At 39.2% G+C, this 16,978-nt stretch overlaps 1 protein-coding gene across 3 annotated transcripts in view; it reads left to right on the top strand.

Annotated features, from left to right (window-relative positions):
• Tmem255a (transmembrane protein 255A) overlaps positions 1 to 16,978 on the top strand; it is a 53,969-nt gene that overhangs the window by 11,101 nt on the left and 25,890 nt on the right. For 2 of the 3 annotated variants that reach the window (XM_090326725.1, XM_090326723.1), the window contains exons 3-7: positions 6,099 to 6,161; positions 7,959 to 8,048; positions 12,745 to 12,813; positions 14,214 to 14,285; positions 14,682 to 14,770. In XM_090326725.1, the coding sequence (XP_090182851.1) occupies positions 6,099 to 6,161; positions 7,959 to 8,048; positions 12,745 to 12,813; positions 14,214 to 14,285; positions 14,682 to 14,770 (383 nt within the window). The remainder of the gene's footprint in view (positions 1 to 6,098; positions 6,162 to 7,958; positions 8,049 to 12,744; positions 12,814 to 14,213; positions 14,286 to 14,681; positions 14,771 to 16,978) is intronic. The other variant, XM_090326724.1, reaches the window with a different exon arrangement.

Here is a 16,978-nt window from a genome sequence, read left to right as displayed (position 1 = left end):
ACCACAGCACCACTTGTGGCTTTTTTCTATGTATGTGGTACTGAGGATTCCAATCAGGGTCTTCGTGCATATGAGTGAGGCAAGCACTCTACCACTAGGCCAAACTCCTGGTCCCTTCAGGAGCATTTTAAAAAGAATTTTGTCAAACCAGATACTTATGTCCAGTGATATATATTATAATAGTATACTGTACCCGAGTCAGAATACAGTATCATTGTTCTAAGGCACACAAACACACATATATCTTTAAATATACAGTAATCTATGCAAGCTGAACATTAAGGTTAAACAAAATTAAAACTAACAAGGAGAGAAAAAGTGGCATAAGATTTTTTTTCTACTATCCTTAATGAATTGAGACATATTTTATTCCAGGATTCTGGTAAGCTTTCCACTTTGAAGGCCTAAAAGTCCTAGAGCTCTGGTTGTTCTATCAAGTAAGGGGCCTTCTAAACCTCCTCTCACCTCAGAGGAGGCAAATGAAGCCTCTAAATGTTTTTCCATTGCAACCCATCAAATAGAGTTGTCCCCCTAATCAGTGAGGCAAGTCTTTCACTCTGGTACCCACTCCCCAGCTTTTGTACTACTGCCACAGCCAATATTAGCCTGAGGTTTGGCATTTTGTTTTGTTTAGGGGATTGAACTCAGGACCTGGACGCTGTCCCTGAGTGTCTTTGTGCTCAAGGCTAGTGCTCTACCACTTTGAGCCACAGCACCTCTTCTGCCTTTTTCTGAAAAGTTTACCAGAGAGTGTCACAGACTTTCTCCTGCTCAGGCTGAATTGGGAGTGCAATCCTCATATCTCAGCTTCCTGAGCAACTAGGCTTATGGGCATAAGCCACTTGGTTTAGCCTGAGTTTGATTTTACAAGAGAAACCAGGAGATTTTGCTCCATTCCCTGGAGCAAGTCAGTTGACTGAGAAGGAAAAAAGGCACCAGAGAAAATTTAATAGTCTAGAAACCTTTTCTAGGCTAATGTGGCTTCAGCTTCATACACTTGATAAATCCAAAGAAGTTAAGATTAACTTGAATGGCTCAGTAAATATTAGGAACTCTGGACAGAGGTTTTATAGTTTATTGTGAATTAGAGGCTTTTTTCACTTCGTACTGAATTATTTTTAAAACCAAAATTCATTTTCAAATCCAAATGTCTAACTTCGTGGGTATATTTTTGAAGACTTAAACCCCCAATTTCTGCATGCCGTGTTTATGAGAGTCATTGGCTTCCTGTGGCTTCCTTAGCAAGCCATTCAAAGCGCTCTGCAGATGCAGATGTGCAGATGCTGGTCTCCTATCATTTCTCTTTTTTGGGAGGAGGGGGAATCATGGGGCTTGAATGCTGGCCTGGGCGCTGTTCCTGAGCTCTTCAGCTCAAGGCTACCACCCTACTCTTGAGCCAAGCCCCACTTCCCGTTTTCTAGTTATTAATTGGAGAAAAGAGTCTCTTGGCTTTGCATTGCCCAGCTTGCATTGAATCTTGATCCTCAGATCTCAGCCTCCTGAGTAGCTAGGATTATAGGTGTGAGCCACCGCACCCAGCTCTATCATTTCTCTTTTTATCATGATTTTCACACTCCCATGAACATGACCTGGGCTTTACTCCCTTGGTGCTGTCACTTATATTGTTCTCTAGATGTCCTTCCTGTTTTTTCTCTAAATGCTCCGTCACATTCCAACTTAAAGATACAGCAAGAACATTTCTCAGCTGTTGGGGTACGTAGTGATGCCTCTCATCTTTTGAATTCCATATTACAGATTCTTCCTATTCATGGATTATGGAAAAATATCCATTACTACTTTGTAGCATGTGTTGAGCTGTATTTTCATGTCTCTTTGCTTATACATGTTCACAATCCCTTATCTGACCACTTGAGCCATGTATGATTCAGAGTATTAATTTACAAAAAAATTATACACCTCACCTCTCAGTAGAGCCTTGAGAAACACTCCACAATCAAGTTCCTTCATATCTCCACAATAAAAGGTGAATTTTTCCATGAAGCAAAATAAAGACTATAAAATCATTTCATATTAATTCAAGGTCAGGCTTTGCTACCAAGCTAGTTATCAGAAAGCCCTTTTGGTTTTAAAAGATCTGTGGATTTTTAGGATTATAGAAAGGGATTGTGGACTGATTTGCCTAATTATAGCATGAGCTCCTTGAGTCTAAATCTCATTATTCTTGGCATCAACTCTACCCCCAAATCTGAGCCTCCGATTCACAGATCAAACAGTATTTGCCACAGACTAGATGTCCAGGCCATATTTACAAAATGGCTAATCCTTCTCAACCTCAGCCCTAGGTATTTGGAGCAGTGGATATGAATAGGCCTAGAGTGATAAGGTCTATTCCTGCAACGAACCCTTCAATTTTATTTTGACTTCTATTATATTTTACTTCATAAGTAGAGGAAAGCAAAACAAAGCCAAGTGATTATTAATTCAAGTAGTAGGAAAAATCAAAATGAAGATCCAAAGATATAAGCATTACATGACTCCACAAAACTCTTCACAAGTAGGACCATAGAGTAAACAGTTAATTAGAAGCATCTGGCCATTTTCAAGAAATTCTTGTTTGTTTGTTTTTCAACTCCTTGACTCTTCCTCAAATAGGAATCTATTCCAGAAGATATTTTTTTTCTGGGGGGATTGGGGAAAGAAACATCAATAAGCATCTTGTTGCTTAAAGATCATTATTCTTCTAACACTGGCCATAAGGTAGCAAGGTGTGACTGAAAAATATTAGGTGTCCAGGAGTGTGGCCTACTCATAGAGTCATTGCCTAGCATGCATGAAGAACCGGGTTCAATTTCTCAGTATCACATACACAGAAAAAGCTGGAAGTGATGCTGTGGCCCAAGTGGTAGAGTGCTATCATTGAGAAAGCCCAAGGACAGTGCCCAGACCCTGAGTTCAAACTCTAGGATTGGCAAAAACAAAAAGAATATTAGTTGTTATCAGATGATCTGAGGCTGGCCTTGTCTTTGACCTTGTCTTTTTCTAAGAAAGGCCAAGTCCTTATAATTCTCTAGGCCTCCAACTATTATGTGGAAATGATAACAAACTCCAAACTCCATAGTATTTCTGTGACTAAAATAAAAGTGATGATTGCTTCTTTTACTTTCAACACTTTTAAATGTAAGGTCTTAGCAACATTGGTGATTTCCTTCAAGGGCCATCCAGGTGAATTAATCCTTTTAGCCTTCACTCAATAGATAACCAATTTCCTACCTGCTGACCTCTATCAATCCAATGAGTCCATACAGAATGTCTCTTTGAGCTGGGAGTGTGGACTAGTGGTAGAATGCTTGCCTAGTGTGCATGACGCCCTGAGATCGATTCTTCAGTACAGCATATACAGAAAAGGCTGGAAGTGGTATTGTGGTTCAAGTGGTAGACTGCTAGCCTTGAGAAAGTCCAAGGACGGTGCCCAGGCATTGAGTTCAAGTCCCAGGACTGGCAAAGAAAAGAATGTCTCCTCTTAGGAAATTTAGACCTACCTTTTATTTTGCAACCTACATTTTACAAGCCATGCTCCATACTTGATCTGATTTAATTCTCACAGCAACCCTGTCTGATATATGTTATTGTGATTCTCACTTTATAGATAAGGAAACAAATCAGAGACTGGTCTAAGGATAAACAGTTTTTAAGTAACAGCCACGAAGATACAATCCAAAATGAATTTTTGGTTCATATAGCACTTTGGTTGGTTGGTTTGTATCTTTGTTACCTTTCCTGTATGTGGGGGGGGGTTGTCATGGGGCTTGAAATCAGGGTTTTGGTGCACTTGCATTTTTCCACAAGGCTAGCACTCTATCACTTTGAGCCATAGCACCACTTCCAGTTTTCCAAAGATAAGAGTCTCATGGACTTTCCTACCCAGGCTGATTTTGAACTGCAGTCCCCAGAGCCTCCAGAGTAGCTAGGATTACATGTGTGAGCCACTGGCACCCCTTTTCCCTGTGGTTCTTGTTCTATCTCTCCCTCACTAGACTATGAGCTCTTGTAAGATAGGGGTCACAGCTCTTCTTACATATTCGGTACAAAAGTATTTCAATACGTGTTTGAAAATGAAATGAATTAGAAGGAATTAGAATGATTTTGGAAAGGGGGAACTGGCTGGCCTGGTATTTCCAGTCCTGGAGCACCTTCTCTTTCTAGTGAATTCCAGTAGGTTAAGCCTAGCCCTTTGGACCATAACCATAAGAATAGCCAATGTGATTGATGTCTGTGTTAGTAGAAACTTTGCTGTTGGGTTTCAGGAAACATTTTGTGAGTATCTGTATAAGCTGATGAAGTCTTTGGTAAAAAGACTTATTTTCTTTCAAGAAGTCGCATCTGAATTTCTTCCAATCTCTGCAAGCGGTTCAGAGCATCAAAAGCACATATTTTTCATGTAATTTCCCCCAAAGAAGAATAAAATCTATAAAACATATTGTAAGGGGGGAATAATACAGAAAGGAGAAACTCTTTTGTCATAATATGGAGCAACTATTGACAGGCTTTTCCAGATCAATTCAAGTTACAGAGACTCAGAAGTGAAATTTATTTAAAAATAGTAATAATAATCTCTAAAGCAAAGTAAATATTTACTGAACACTTCCTCTGTGCCAAGCATTATGCAAAGTTCTTTGAATGTATCAACTTGCTTAACTGTCACAAAAGTCCTTTAAGCACTACTATGGTCCCTATTTTACAGACAAGGAAACAGGTTTACAGAGGTTTATCAGTTCATTCAAAGTTGTACAGACAGAAGTAGGAGACCTAGGGTTCCAAGTTAGACTGCTGTGTTCATCAGATTTTAATCAGTGTATTTTATGACAACACGTTTTAATTATATTTGAAGTAAGACCATATGGGAAACATAGTTTAGCTAATGAATGAGTATTCTCAGTAAAATCTTAATGGTATAGTGTGTGTGTGTGTGTGTGTGTGTGTGTGTGTGTGTGTGTGTGTATTAATGTACCCCCGTTTCTATGTCTCAAGAATAATTGCTGATGAAGTGACACTGCAGAAAGTTTCTTTGGAAATTTACTTCCTTTCATTCTTGAGATTCTGAGACAACCACTCTGTTCCCCTATACTACTCCACCAAGCCCAGTAATTGTGTTCATTAGATATCCAAATCAGGGTATAAGTCTTGGAAGATGTTGGACCAAAATAAATGCTTCTGTGAGCCAAGGTAAGGCTACAGATAATCTGAAATCAAGATCATTAGTGATGCTAAAGAGAAATATAACTACATTGCTGAGCTTGTGTTAAGATTTATTGGTCCATTCTCACCACTTTTTACTTCTTCCATTTTCCTCTCCATCAATAGCTATTGGTTAGTGATCATTTTCAGCTGAGATGGGCAAACTTAGTCCACTAATGGCAGGACTAAGAGGGCAGTAGTATCTGCCATAATCCTAGCCACTTAGACAAGGAAATTGTTTTTCGAGGTTTTACACTGCCATTTCTGTTCACCCTTTAATGAATGCTTTTTGTCCATAAATGAAGCAGAGATGGAAGAAGAAGTGAATAAGTGCTAACATAAATTGCAGTGGGTCAACCACAAATATAGGCTTTCAAAACATGTTCTTTTATTTTTATTTTTTTTAGTGTGGGTAAAGGTGCTTGCTGATTTTTAAAGTACCTCCTGATTTTGATTAGTATGCCAGATGCATCAAAAATTGCTATTGCACACCTTTATTCTGTAACTCATACTTCAAAGGGGAAGACGCTTCAAAAAAAAACAGATAAAGATCAAACTATAATGTGTGCTTTTCATCATTATATATCTCTGACTCACCAGTTACATACTAGGTAATGGATATTGAAATTGAAATAGGTACACTCTGAAAAGCTACAGCTGACCTTTACTTTTCATTTTTGGCATGAATTTCTTTTAGGCGTGATTCATTGCTTCAAAGGAAAATTGAAAAATGGCAGGAGAAAATACTTTCATTTCATATATTTGTGTAGGCAACTGCTTGTGCCTTTAGCATCTGCACTCCAGTTCTTTTCCATGATCCTGAATCATATTCAGGAGCTTGAATGATGGTCGAGGTAGGCTGACTGTCTTTCCACATTCTATGTATGCTGTTTGCTTTCCAGCTTGGCTTCGGGTCATTCCTTGGAATCATTGGTTCAAACCTTGTGGAGAACAAGCGGCAGATGGTAAGTTTTCCTTTTTTTGTAAAATATTTTTTATTGTATTAATAGAAGGGTTATATTATATTCAATAGATAGAAGGTGCATTACTTCACAAACATTGCTACCCTTTCTCATGTTTTGGTCCCCATTTTCCTCAGATGGTAAGTTTTCATTCCTACAGGATTTGTCTGAAAAAACCTCAACCTTTCTATGAATATGCAACCCATATCTTAAGCTTGTATAAATTTTTCTACAAAACAAACTGCCACTTTGCTATCCCCCGCCAATATCCTCCAAAGAACTTGCTTTAGAGTGAACCTGTGGTAGAGGACTTGTCTTCATCTTGTCCCATGTTATCTAGCTAGCCTAACTAGTCTCAAGCCATAGAGATACATTTTGGATCTTGCCCTTTGCTTTCCTTCACACCCTGGAAAGAGTACTCCAGCCTGTCCACTCAAGCAATTGTCCTTGCTTGGAACATTTTTGCTTCAGTGATATCCATTCTTGCAGCCCAGAATTATTGATGATTCTCATGTCTTCTTTTATTGGATACATAATCTTTCGGAAAGGTTTTCAGAGGATTTATATCTTTTAGAAGATTGCAATCTAAAGGACTTCCATCAAGAAACATTTTTTTTAAAACTGAGGCACAAGAAAACCCTCCATAAAATAAAATGATGGAGCCAAACCAAAACATCTCTATTATCCTTAGTTTAAATGCAAACATATTGTAAGGTTGAAAGGAAATGAGCATACATCAGAAGGCCAAGTTTCAAAGGTTTGATGTCATATTGAGGCCTCCCAAGGGCAAATGGTTGCATTTCTTGGTTCAATCTGGGAAGACTTTTCTTTCTTTTCTTTGTGGGTCATGGGGCTTGAACTCTGGGACTGAGTCTAATCAGCCTCCTGAGTAGCTCGGATTATAGGCATAAGCCGCCTAGCCTGGCTGGGAAGACTTTTTTGAGAGAAAAGGTAGACTGGACTTCAAGTCAATTGCAGTTTTACACGTGTGGTCAGATGGTGGGCTAATTAGATTTCCCCTGCACAAGTCTCTATGGGATCAAAATTTTGATAATGATGTCTATTTGACAGCAAGTTTAATAAAATAATGTAATATAGATCTAGGGATAAAAAAACCCTAACCATATTTTTCCCACAGCAACATGGTGAATCATTCTCAAGGGAGTTCTAATAGTTTATTTGTTCCATTTTACCTGGACACCCTCCTCTGCCAGTTGTTTTTGCACTTTACACTTAAATTATTCAAAATAATGGGGGAGTTTTAATTGTAGAGCTGATCATGGCATAGCAAATAATGCCAATTTTGTGAGATTGTTCATCTATTATTTACCAATTATCTGTAGTGCTGTGAAGTGAGATTTATGGAGAACTGTTTCTGAATAACTCCCAAAGGAGATAAGCATTTCCTCCTAGCCTGTAGAAGGGAGAACTCCAGTGTGTCCCTTGACTTGATTTCTTCCTGTCCTGGAGAGCAGCTTGAAGTCAATGTATTTCCTCTTTCCCCCTAGAAAAGTCAAGAAAGAAAACATTCTGCAACCATGTAGTTTTAATAATGAACAAAGACAGGACCAACAGTTTGGCCTAGTGGTAGAGTGCTTGCCTAGCATGCATGAAGACCCAGGTTTGATTCCTTAGTACCTATACATAGAAAAAACTGGAAGTGGTGCTGTGGTTCAAGTGGTAGCGACCTTGAGAAAACCCAAGGAGACTGCACAGGTCCTGAGTTCAAGCCCCAGGACTGACAAAAAAAAGAAGCGTCAATTGTGGAAGACTAACAGTGACTTCTGTTTCTCCTTGCAGCTGGTGGCTTCTATCGTGTTTATCAGCTTTGGTGTGATTGCTGCTTTTTGTTGTGCCATCGTTGACGGAGTCTTTGCTGCCAGACACATTGTGAGTATTACTAGTTCCGGGTTGAAGTATGTGCACAATACATCAGGATGCCTTGGGTGTGCCTTGGATTCACTATACTGTGCTAAGTGCTTTGAAGAATAGACACGAGGGAAAAGTGAGGGTCCTGAAGAGTTGACAGTCAAGGTGAGAACATCAGTGGACACACAAGCATGTAGACAATGGAGTCCAAACTAGGAGATGAACTCCAAGTGGTTCACTGTGAACTCCAGAAGTCAGGGAAAGCTTCCTAGGTGGGGTAAACCTAGAGATAAGCCTTTGAAACCTGAGTAGAATTTAGAAAGCCAACAAGTGGTTGGGACAGAGGAATGGCTTGGAACTCATTTGGAGAGGGGCAGCACCAAGAAGCCATATAACCTTCTGTAAGCACTCAAATTTTCTGTGGCTTTCAGCAAGTTTCCCTTTCAACAGCCTATACGAGTAGACAGTGACAAAAACAGTAGACAGTGACAACAGAATCTTTTGTCAGATAAACAACATTTTCTGTTCCCACAACAGTCATTAGGAAAGTAGGGATGTGACTAGGGAAAGACCAGAGACCAAGTGTCTACTGAGAGTCCACTCTTAAATTCCAGGTACCAAATGCTAATTACTAAAGAAATAGTCCCTTGAGTAAAGACTGTTTACTTCTGAATCCTAAACATTTGTTCATTATCTGAGGAAGCCTACGACAAGGGCATTCCCATTTTACTCTCTATTGGAGCTTTTGCTGTTCTTTCAACACTTTCTGCTTCATACTATGCCAGAATTCTGGCCTAGGATCAACTTCTCCACTAAGTATTGTAAGGCCCAGAGTACTTTTTCAGAGTATCCCTCCAGAAAAACGAATAGTTTCTTTCCAAACAGGAAGGAATATGGCTAATTGTGTGTGTGTGTGTGTGTGTGTGTGTGTGTGTGTGTGTGTGTGTGTGTGTGTGCCAGTCCTGAGGCTTGGACTCAGGTATTGGGCACTGTCCTTGAGCTCTTTTTTGCTCAATGCAGAAAAAGTATGGCTCCTTAGAGGCACAGCTCCACTTCTGATTTTTGTTCTTTTTTCTGATATTTTTTGCTCATCCTTCCTTCCTCCCTCCATTCATGTATCCCATCTTGTTGCCTCCCCCTAGAACAGGTTCAGCTTCTTGGAATTCATTTTGTTCACTTGTTGCTCCAAGAAGCTATACCTTTGAACTCCTTCCCTGAGTATACTATCCTTCAGTCATTTTGATTGTGAGTTTTGCATATAACCCTGTATTCGTTACATGTATGTTTCTGTTTTAAATATAACTCCACATATGAGTGTTTGTTTCTCTGAGTCTGTCTGACTTCAGTTAACATAATTCTTTTGCTAGGTCCATCTATTTCTCTGCATATAATATATTATTCTAATGAATGACCGGAATTCCATTGTAGCTCTGTACCATGTTTTCTTGATACATCATCTGCTATAAGGCATCTGGGCTGTTTCCATACTTTGGCTATTATGATTAGTGTAGCAGTGAACATGGATGTGAAGGTGTCTACCATATCCTGGCTTGTGATGTTCTGGATAGATGCCCAGGAGTGGTATGGCTAGATCATAGGATCGTTGTATGTTTGGTTTGTAAAGGAATGCACAAATCACCTTCCAGAGTGGTTGCACTAGTTTACCTTCCCACCTAGGATGGAATCGAGTTCCGTCCCCTACCCTACCCTGTGTGTCTCGGCCTGAATTTCTTGAAGATGGCCAGTCTTACTGGGATGAGGTGGAATCTCGGTGTTATTTTGATTTGCATTTCCTTTATGGCCAGGGATGTTGAACATTTCTTCATGTGTTTATTGGCCAGTCTTACATTTTCTTCTGAGATGTCTCTAGTTAGCTCTTTTGCCTATTTATTGAATTACTGATTTGGAGAAGGGTTAGTTTATTAAGCGCTTTGTATATTCTAGGAATAGGTCCTTGCCAGATGTATAGTTGGTAACGATCTTCTCCCAATCTCCAAGCTGCCTTTTTATCTTAGTTAATGTGTCCTTAGCTGTGCTGAAATTTTTTAGTTCGATGTAAACCCATTTTTCAATTCTCTCTCCAATTTGCTGAGTCCCTGGAACTCTACTCAGAAAGTTCCTCTGTTTGCCAATATGTTCTAATGTTTCTGCTGTTCCTTTCTGTAGTAGTTTCAATGTTTCAGGCCTAATGTTGAGGTCTTTGATCCATTTTGAGTTAATATTAGTGCAAAGTGACAGAAGAATAAGACCCATCTTAATAACACTAATTCCTGTGTTTGTGTCCGACATTTAGCTTTTTTCTGTTTCTTCACATCTATTATCTTATTTGAAGCACATGGAAATCCTGTGAGAGATGTAGGGCAGGCATTATCATCCTCATTTGACAAGCGGTATTCACTCTGAGGCGGTCTCCATGGCAACATAGGCCTAGTGGCTAAGAAACCTGAAGTAGATTTTGATGACATTATGAGCTAAAATGGCTTCCCTTTCTCTCCCTCTACTCTTGATTTTTTAATATATTTTTATTGTAATTAATAAAAGGGTTACATGATATTTGCCAGATAGAAGGTGCATTAATTCATATACATTGATACCCTTTCACATGCCTCTTGATTTTTTTTTTAAAAATAACTTCATTGAAATATAGTTTGTATTCTGTGTAACTCATCCATCTAAAGAGTATAATCTGGTGATTATTTTACTATATTCAGTTACAGGCAACCATCAGTCGATTTTAGGATATTGTTTTTTTTTATCATCTCAAAAAGAAACTGTGCTTTTTACCGATTACATCCTTGTCTGCATCCTCCTTATCCCTAAGTAACCACTAATTCTTTTTCTATAAACATCCATACTCTAGATATTCCATACTCATTTCCTTCTTTCTTTTACTGTGATATTTTCAAGATTCATCCATACTGAAGCATAGATCAGTCCTACATTCCTTTGTTAGCCTAATAATGTTCCATTGTCTAGATATACTAAATTTTATTTGCCTGTTTACTTGTTAATGGGCATTTAGCTTGTGTCCATCTTTTGGCTATTATGACTATACTGCTGTAAAACATTTATGGACAAATTTATGCATGGAAATACATTTTCATGCTTAGTTCCCTTCCTTTTTCCATCTACAAGTAGAATTGCTAGGTAACAGAACCATGTTTTCTTGGTTGAGGAATTACCAGACTGTTTTCTGAAACGGCTGCTTTATATTGTGAGTATTCTGATTTACCCATACCCACATCAACTCTCAAGAATTAACTTGGGTATGAGGGAGCAACTCATTATGATTTTGATTTGCAATTCTAACACTCCTGATATTTTTTGATCAGTAGCTTCAATGAAAGGCAATGGAAAAAAATCCAAATTTTACTTACTGGAAGTTTTCCTATTATGATTATTCACATGCCCCTGAATGTAGGCCCTAGTAACCTGAAGTTAGTAGTTGTAGTACAGCATTGATTCAGAAACTTTGGATAAGGCTGGATACAACTTTAAGAAAATGTTTCTGCTTACATTATACTTGTTCTAAGCCAGCTGGCAGTCCTCAGTTGGTACCCAAGAAATTTTGGAGTTTTATTAATCACTGGCATTATCTGTTGAATACCTTAAATGAAAGGCACATTTGTACCCTAGCATAGCCAGATCTGTTAATAAGATACTTATACATTTTTGCCAGTCCTGGGGCTTGAATTTAGAGCCTGGCCACTATCCCTGAGCTTCTTTTTCTCAAAGCTATAGCTTTGAGAAACCACAGTGCCACTTCCAGCTTTTTCTGTGTATGTGGTACTGAGGAATTGAACCCAGGGCTTTGTGCATGCTAGGCAAGCACTCTACCACTAGGCCATGGTTCTGGCCCATAAGATTCTTTAACATCATCTTGTTACATTACTTTGGCTTAATTGAATCTGAATTTCTATCAAGACCTACTTTCTCCCACACCCCTACACATTTGTCTTGTTCTTCTCTTTCTCATCTCATATTTCCTTCCTTTCCCTTTCCCTATCTTTGGCCATTAATTATCCAGGAGAATCATTTTACTCTGCTGAGCCCTGTTTCTTACTCTTCCAGATGTATATAATAGTAACCTGCATTTATGATCTTCATGAAAATGAAATTACATGATGGTTATCAATGTGCCTTAAAAGGGCCTAGTGTTAGACATTCAACATAAAACAGTTTCTCTTTCCATTCCCTCTCACCTACATTGGTGGTACTCCAAGCTAAAGAGCTTGCATCCCTGAGTGATCCCTTACAGCAACTCCTCCTGAAAAAGAAAATCTATGGAAAAGACAACAGTATACAGGTCAGCAGCCCTTGTCTAGTCCCTAACAGGCAATGTGACTTATGGTTGGAGGTGTGTTCTCTCTGTTTGGAAAGGTATTGTTGCTACAGCCTTGAGTTTTGAATCTTGTTATCCAGTGATTATTTGCAAGTAAAAAAGGCCAAAAGTTAAAAAAAAACAGGAAGGAAATGTCCAGTAACTTCTTTCTCAGACAATTTTCCTAAATTTTCATTAACTAAGTAGTCCAATAGGAAAGTTATTAGAATATTTGTGTCTGATCATTATGCTTTCAGGTTCCTTAGATGAGCAAATTTCCAAAATTAACTCAGCCTACCTCATGCTAATGTGTATGTGTGTATTTAAACATTTTATTACCAAATTGATTTATTTTCCAAAGCAAAAACTCCTTTGGTTTGGTGTTTCTCTTTCCAGGATCTGAAACCTCTGTATGCTAACCGGTGCCACTATGTCCCTAAGACATCCCAGAGAGAAGCTGAGGAGGTAAGCCAGAGAATGAGAGTGTATGTCTTTACCTCCCAGAAGTCTTCTGTTTTAATCTGAAACTCTTCTTTTGCTCCTTTTCCTTGGCCTAGAGTTTACTGCTAAGTGTTAAACTGATTTATCCAATGAGTCAGAGCACAATGTTAGTCAGAGATTGGAACCTCATGAGGCCTAATCAGATTTACATTTTTGGGGGGCTAGAATATATCCCTATGCAGCTAGCCAGCAGGCTCTGAGTGTAGGTAAAAAAAAAAAAACCCAGCATCCACAGGGCATACTCCTCCCTCATCTCTGTGAATGATTCAGTTGCTTAGACTTAGTGCCTGGCTGGAAGAAGGTGGGAGCTCTACCAAGACATAAGGCCTGGTCTGAAGAAGTAGAACTTGAGTCCAACACATGGGAAAGGCCTGGAAGCCAAAAACACAGCTGAGCAACCTGGTGTACTTCATGGCTTTGGCCTAGATTGTCAGTCTGCCTGGTTTCACAACCCTTACAAGAGGCTAACATAATAATCTGTGACAAGGTACATGAAATTTCTTTCCTTCCCTACACATCACACACATCTCTTCTTGTGTTCCATGTTGTCTCAGATAGAACTAGAAGCAATGGGTAGCAGCAACGTTTTTGTAAGTCTTATGTTTCAGTAAAATCATAAAGTCTCCCTAATACAAGAATTCCTTAGTGTGAAAGTCTGTTTCCAGAAACCATGACAATTTGGCACTCTATTAACCTTAAAATGAAAGTCAGTCCCCCCTCAAAAATAGAAAAAGAATAAATGCATTGGAAAGAAAGGCAAGGTGGAAGCAAAATGGTCACCATATGGCACAGCTTCAGGGGAAGCCATTTTTCACAAAATGATGGAAAGCACTCCCTTTGGAGTCAGGTAGTGTGATAATTCTGATGCCCAGGGCTTCCTCATAAATACTTGTATTTTGGGTTAGTCATTTATTTGCCCTTATTTTCTATTATCAACTACAAACTTACCATTTTTTCTGACTATTCTTGAGTTAGAAAGGTGGAATAGAAATGTGTACATGTTAGCAATTTATCACAAAGGCAGGGAGCATTTGAATGAAGGAGCCAATACAGAAAAAGTGCCTATTTACTGTGACGGTTCTGTATAACAAAAGCAAAACAAAGTTGCAATCACTTTATTGTGTCCAAATAGGGGAGGGAACCTGGAAATGTTTTTGGAAAACAAGAGATTGTAAATGGAAATGTTTTGGTTAATTTTTTAAAAAGTTTTGCAAAGTCAAACTGCATACGCTGTCATAAATATTCTCTTTTGTTCACTGTAATGACTTTGTTGTGTTAATCTGGTGATTGTGAAAATACTGATAATGACTTCCATAGGTCTGATTATAACCCTGGTCCCCCTAACCCTATTTTTCCTATGTAAGGTCATAAGTTCCTCAACCAAAAATTCTCCTTCCGCGAGGGTTATGAGGAACCTTACCCAGGCAGCTAGAGAGGTACTATTGTACTTCAGAGTGCATGTGATGGCCCCTCTGTCTTCTTTTCTACCCAGTTTTCTTTCTTTCTTTCTATGTCTTGATTTCCTCTCCCCTTCTGTCTTCATTCTTTACTGTCCATTTGTTCTTCCACCTGTCCTTCCTCCTCTCCATCTCCATCTTGCAGGGTTGGGGTACTAAGGGCCATGGCTAAGGCTGAATGTAAGCCAAGCAACATAGTGATTTGTTTTATGCATAAGTTTTCCCACTTCCCTACCCAGTCCCCTCCCTCTCATGTGTGGGTGTCATCATATCACAGCCATCCTTATTGTCTCCACCAGTCAGTAACTTACATTTTCAAGGGGCCTTCCTTTCTAGCCAATGTTAGCTCATGTCCTTGCTGTACTGTACTCTCAGGTGAACTGCCCTCATCTCAGCCGTGGATTCTGCACACCTCGCATCCGGGGCAATACTTGCTTCTGCTGTGACCTCTACAACTGTGGAAAGTAAGTGTGGAGCCTCAGGTACCGGAGCAATGATATAACCATATAACCACACTAGATATGACCAGAGCCAAGCATGGAGAAGGGTTATTGATAGGGACCACAGAAGTAAAGTAGATGATGTTGGTCTGTCCACAGATTTCAGTTGTCAGATATTTCCTGCTTTTCCTATTCCAGATACTGTGTTAAATACTTTGACATAGTCAATTTCATTTCATTTTTGCCTGTGAGGGAAGTGGAGGTATTTTCATTTTACGGATGACCAAATAAGGCTCAGGGGAAAGAGATATCTTGCTTTAAGTCATACAGAATTGGAAAATGGTAGAATTAGGACTCAAACTGAGTATTTATATAAGATTATTCAACATTCAACAAATAGTTATTGAGCACTTCAGTGCTTGCCCTGTTCTAGACACTGGAGAATCAGAAGCAAAGAAAACAGAAGTTCTTACCTCATGGAGCTTATGTCCTAATAGGGGAGAGCCAATTAACACAAAAATATATAATACAATGCTTGGTGGTGATCAGAACATTGAAGAAAAATGAAACAAGAGAGGAAGATAGACCCTGAGAGGGGCGTGTGTGTGTGTGTGTGTGTGTGTGTGTGTGTGTGTGTGTGTGTTGCTGTTATGGTGGTGGTGGTTGTGTTGTATGCTGTGTTAGAGCAGCCAGGGAATGTTTCTTTGAGTAGTTAACATTTGTGTAGAGACCTGAATGAAGTGAGAGACAACCCAAATACATACCTAGGGAAGCTAGAGTACTGCATACAAAGACCCTAAGGCATGAATGAGGCAGATACTAGTTTTGCTATAACCATCTGGTTCTCTGCCCTTAGTACAAGAAATATAGAATTGCAATTGTGATATTCAAAAGATTAATATGGAAGAGAGACATGTGAACAACTGATATCAGTTTAGTGTGATAAATGTAGTGAGAATATAGTGATGATCTTGATGGCATAAATAAAGGGCAATTTACAGAAGTGTTGAGGAGGATACAGTATAAGAACTGATACTTAAAGACTAATTAAGAAGTTAAGAAACAAACCCAAATGGGGTAGAGGTAAATATGACATCTTCTAGATTCTTCTCAGGAGGTAAGGAGTGGAGTTACAGAAAGTGTGTAGAAGTTGAGAGCAGAGCTATAAGCCAGAGGTCAGACGTTAGAAAATCAGGTGGCCCCAAGAATGGCTTTGATTTTGAATATATAGATAACTGAAAACTATTGAAGGATATACATTGTAAGATAGGCTTGAATGGTAGAGACTAGAAGCATTTGGGAGGTCAGGCTAGAGAAAATGGGGCCTAGATTAAATCGATCATAAGCAGATCATATTTTAAGAGGAATAGATAGTAATACGGGAGAAAACACCCTCCCCTCTCTCATGTCAGGTGATGTTAGCTAGTTCCTGCCCATGCACATATTTTTTTCAGACTCAGTGCAGACTTTTTTTTTCAGACTTAGGGAGGGAGTAAAGGAGGAACTGGTGGAGATGGGGGCTGCATGGAGCCAGATCCAGAGTTTTCAGACTTACGCAGCCTTCTCTTCACACACATTCCCAGCCAGTTTCTCTGGTGTCAGGTTAAGTCTTGGCTGGCTGGAAACAGAGAGGAGGAGAGGGAGAGTCACTCCAGCGCTATCCCATCTTTACAAAAAAGACTTTCATTTCCTTGAAGGATTTGATAGTGGAGGAAGAAAAATTTAAAGGCACAAATGAAGTTTAGACATTATCTGGAAGTTTCAATTATTCATGTTGTAATAATAACTAACACTTGTAAATGACATATCTTCTGAGCAGCTATGATTGAGTGCGGGCTATAATTACACTTCCTGAAACCATGCTTCAAAAAATGACCAAAGGAGCATAAATATATTTTAGGGGACTTGAGATTATTTTGCTGTCCTTCCTCTTGACTCACCTTAATGCTCTCCTCTGCTCCATCCTTCCCTCGCTTTTTATTTTTTCTGTACTTTCTTGCCAGCTTCCTCCCTTCTCATTGCTACTTTCCTCTCTAGTCTCTCCCCAGCTTTCTTTTCCCTGTTACCCAGTTTCCTGGGGTAGGGACTAGAAAGTTCCTGGAACGAGGCCTGGGATCTGGAGTTGAGAGGAGGCCCCACAGAGAAGGAGGCGAAGTGATTACTCACAGACACATCTTTTTCTCTGCTGTGGATGTGTTTCTGAAAAAGGATGGGATACCCAAAATTCTCCAT

Source organism: Megascapheus bottae, chromosome X (assembly GCF_031878675.1).
Source record: "Megascapheus bottae isolate mThoBot1 chromosome X, mThoBot2.hap1, whole genome shotgun sequence".
NCBI lineage: Eukaryota > Metazoa > Chordata > Mammalia > Rodentia > Geomyidae > Megascapheus > Megascapheus bottae.
The sequence above is the reverse complement of the archived record's forward strand: the minus strand, read 5'-3'. Positions and strand labels throughout refer to the sequence as shown.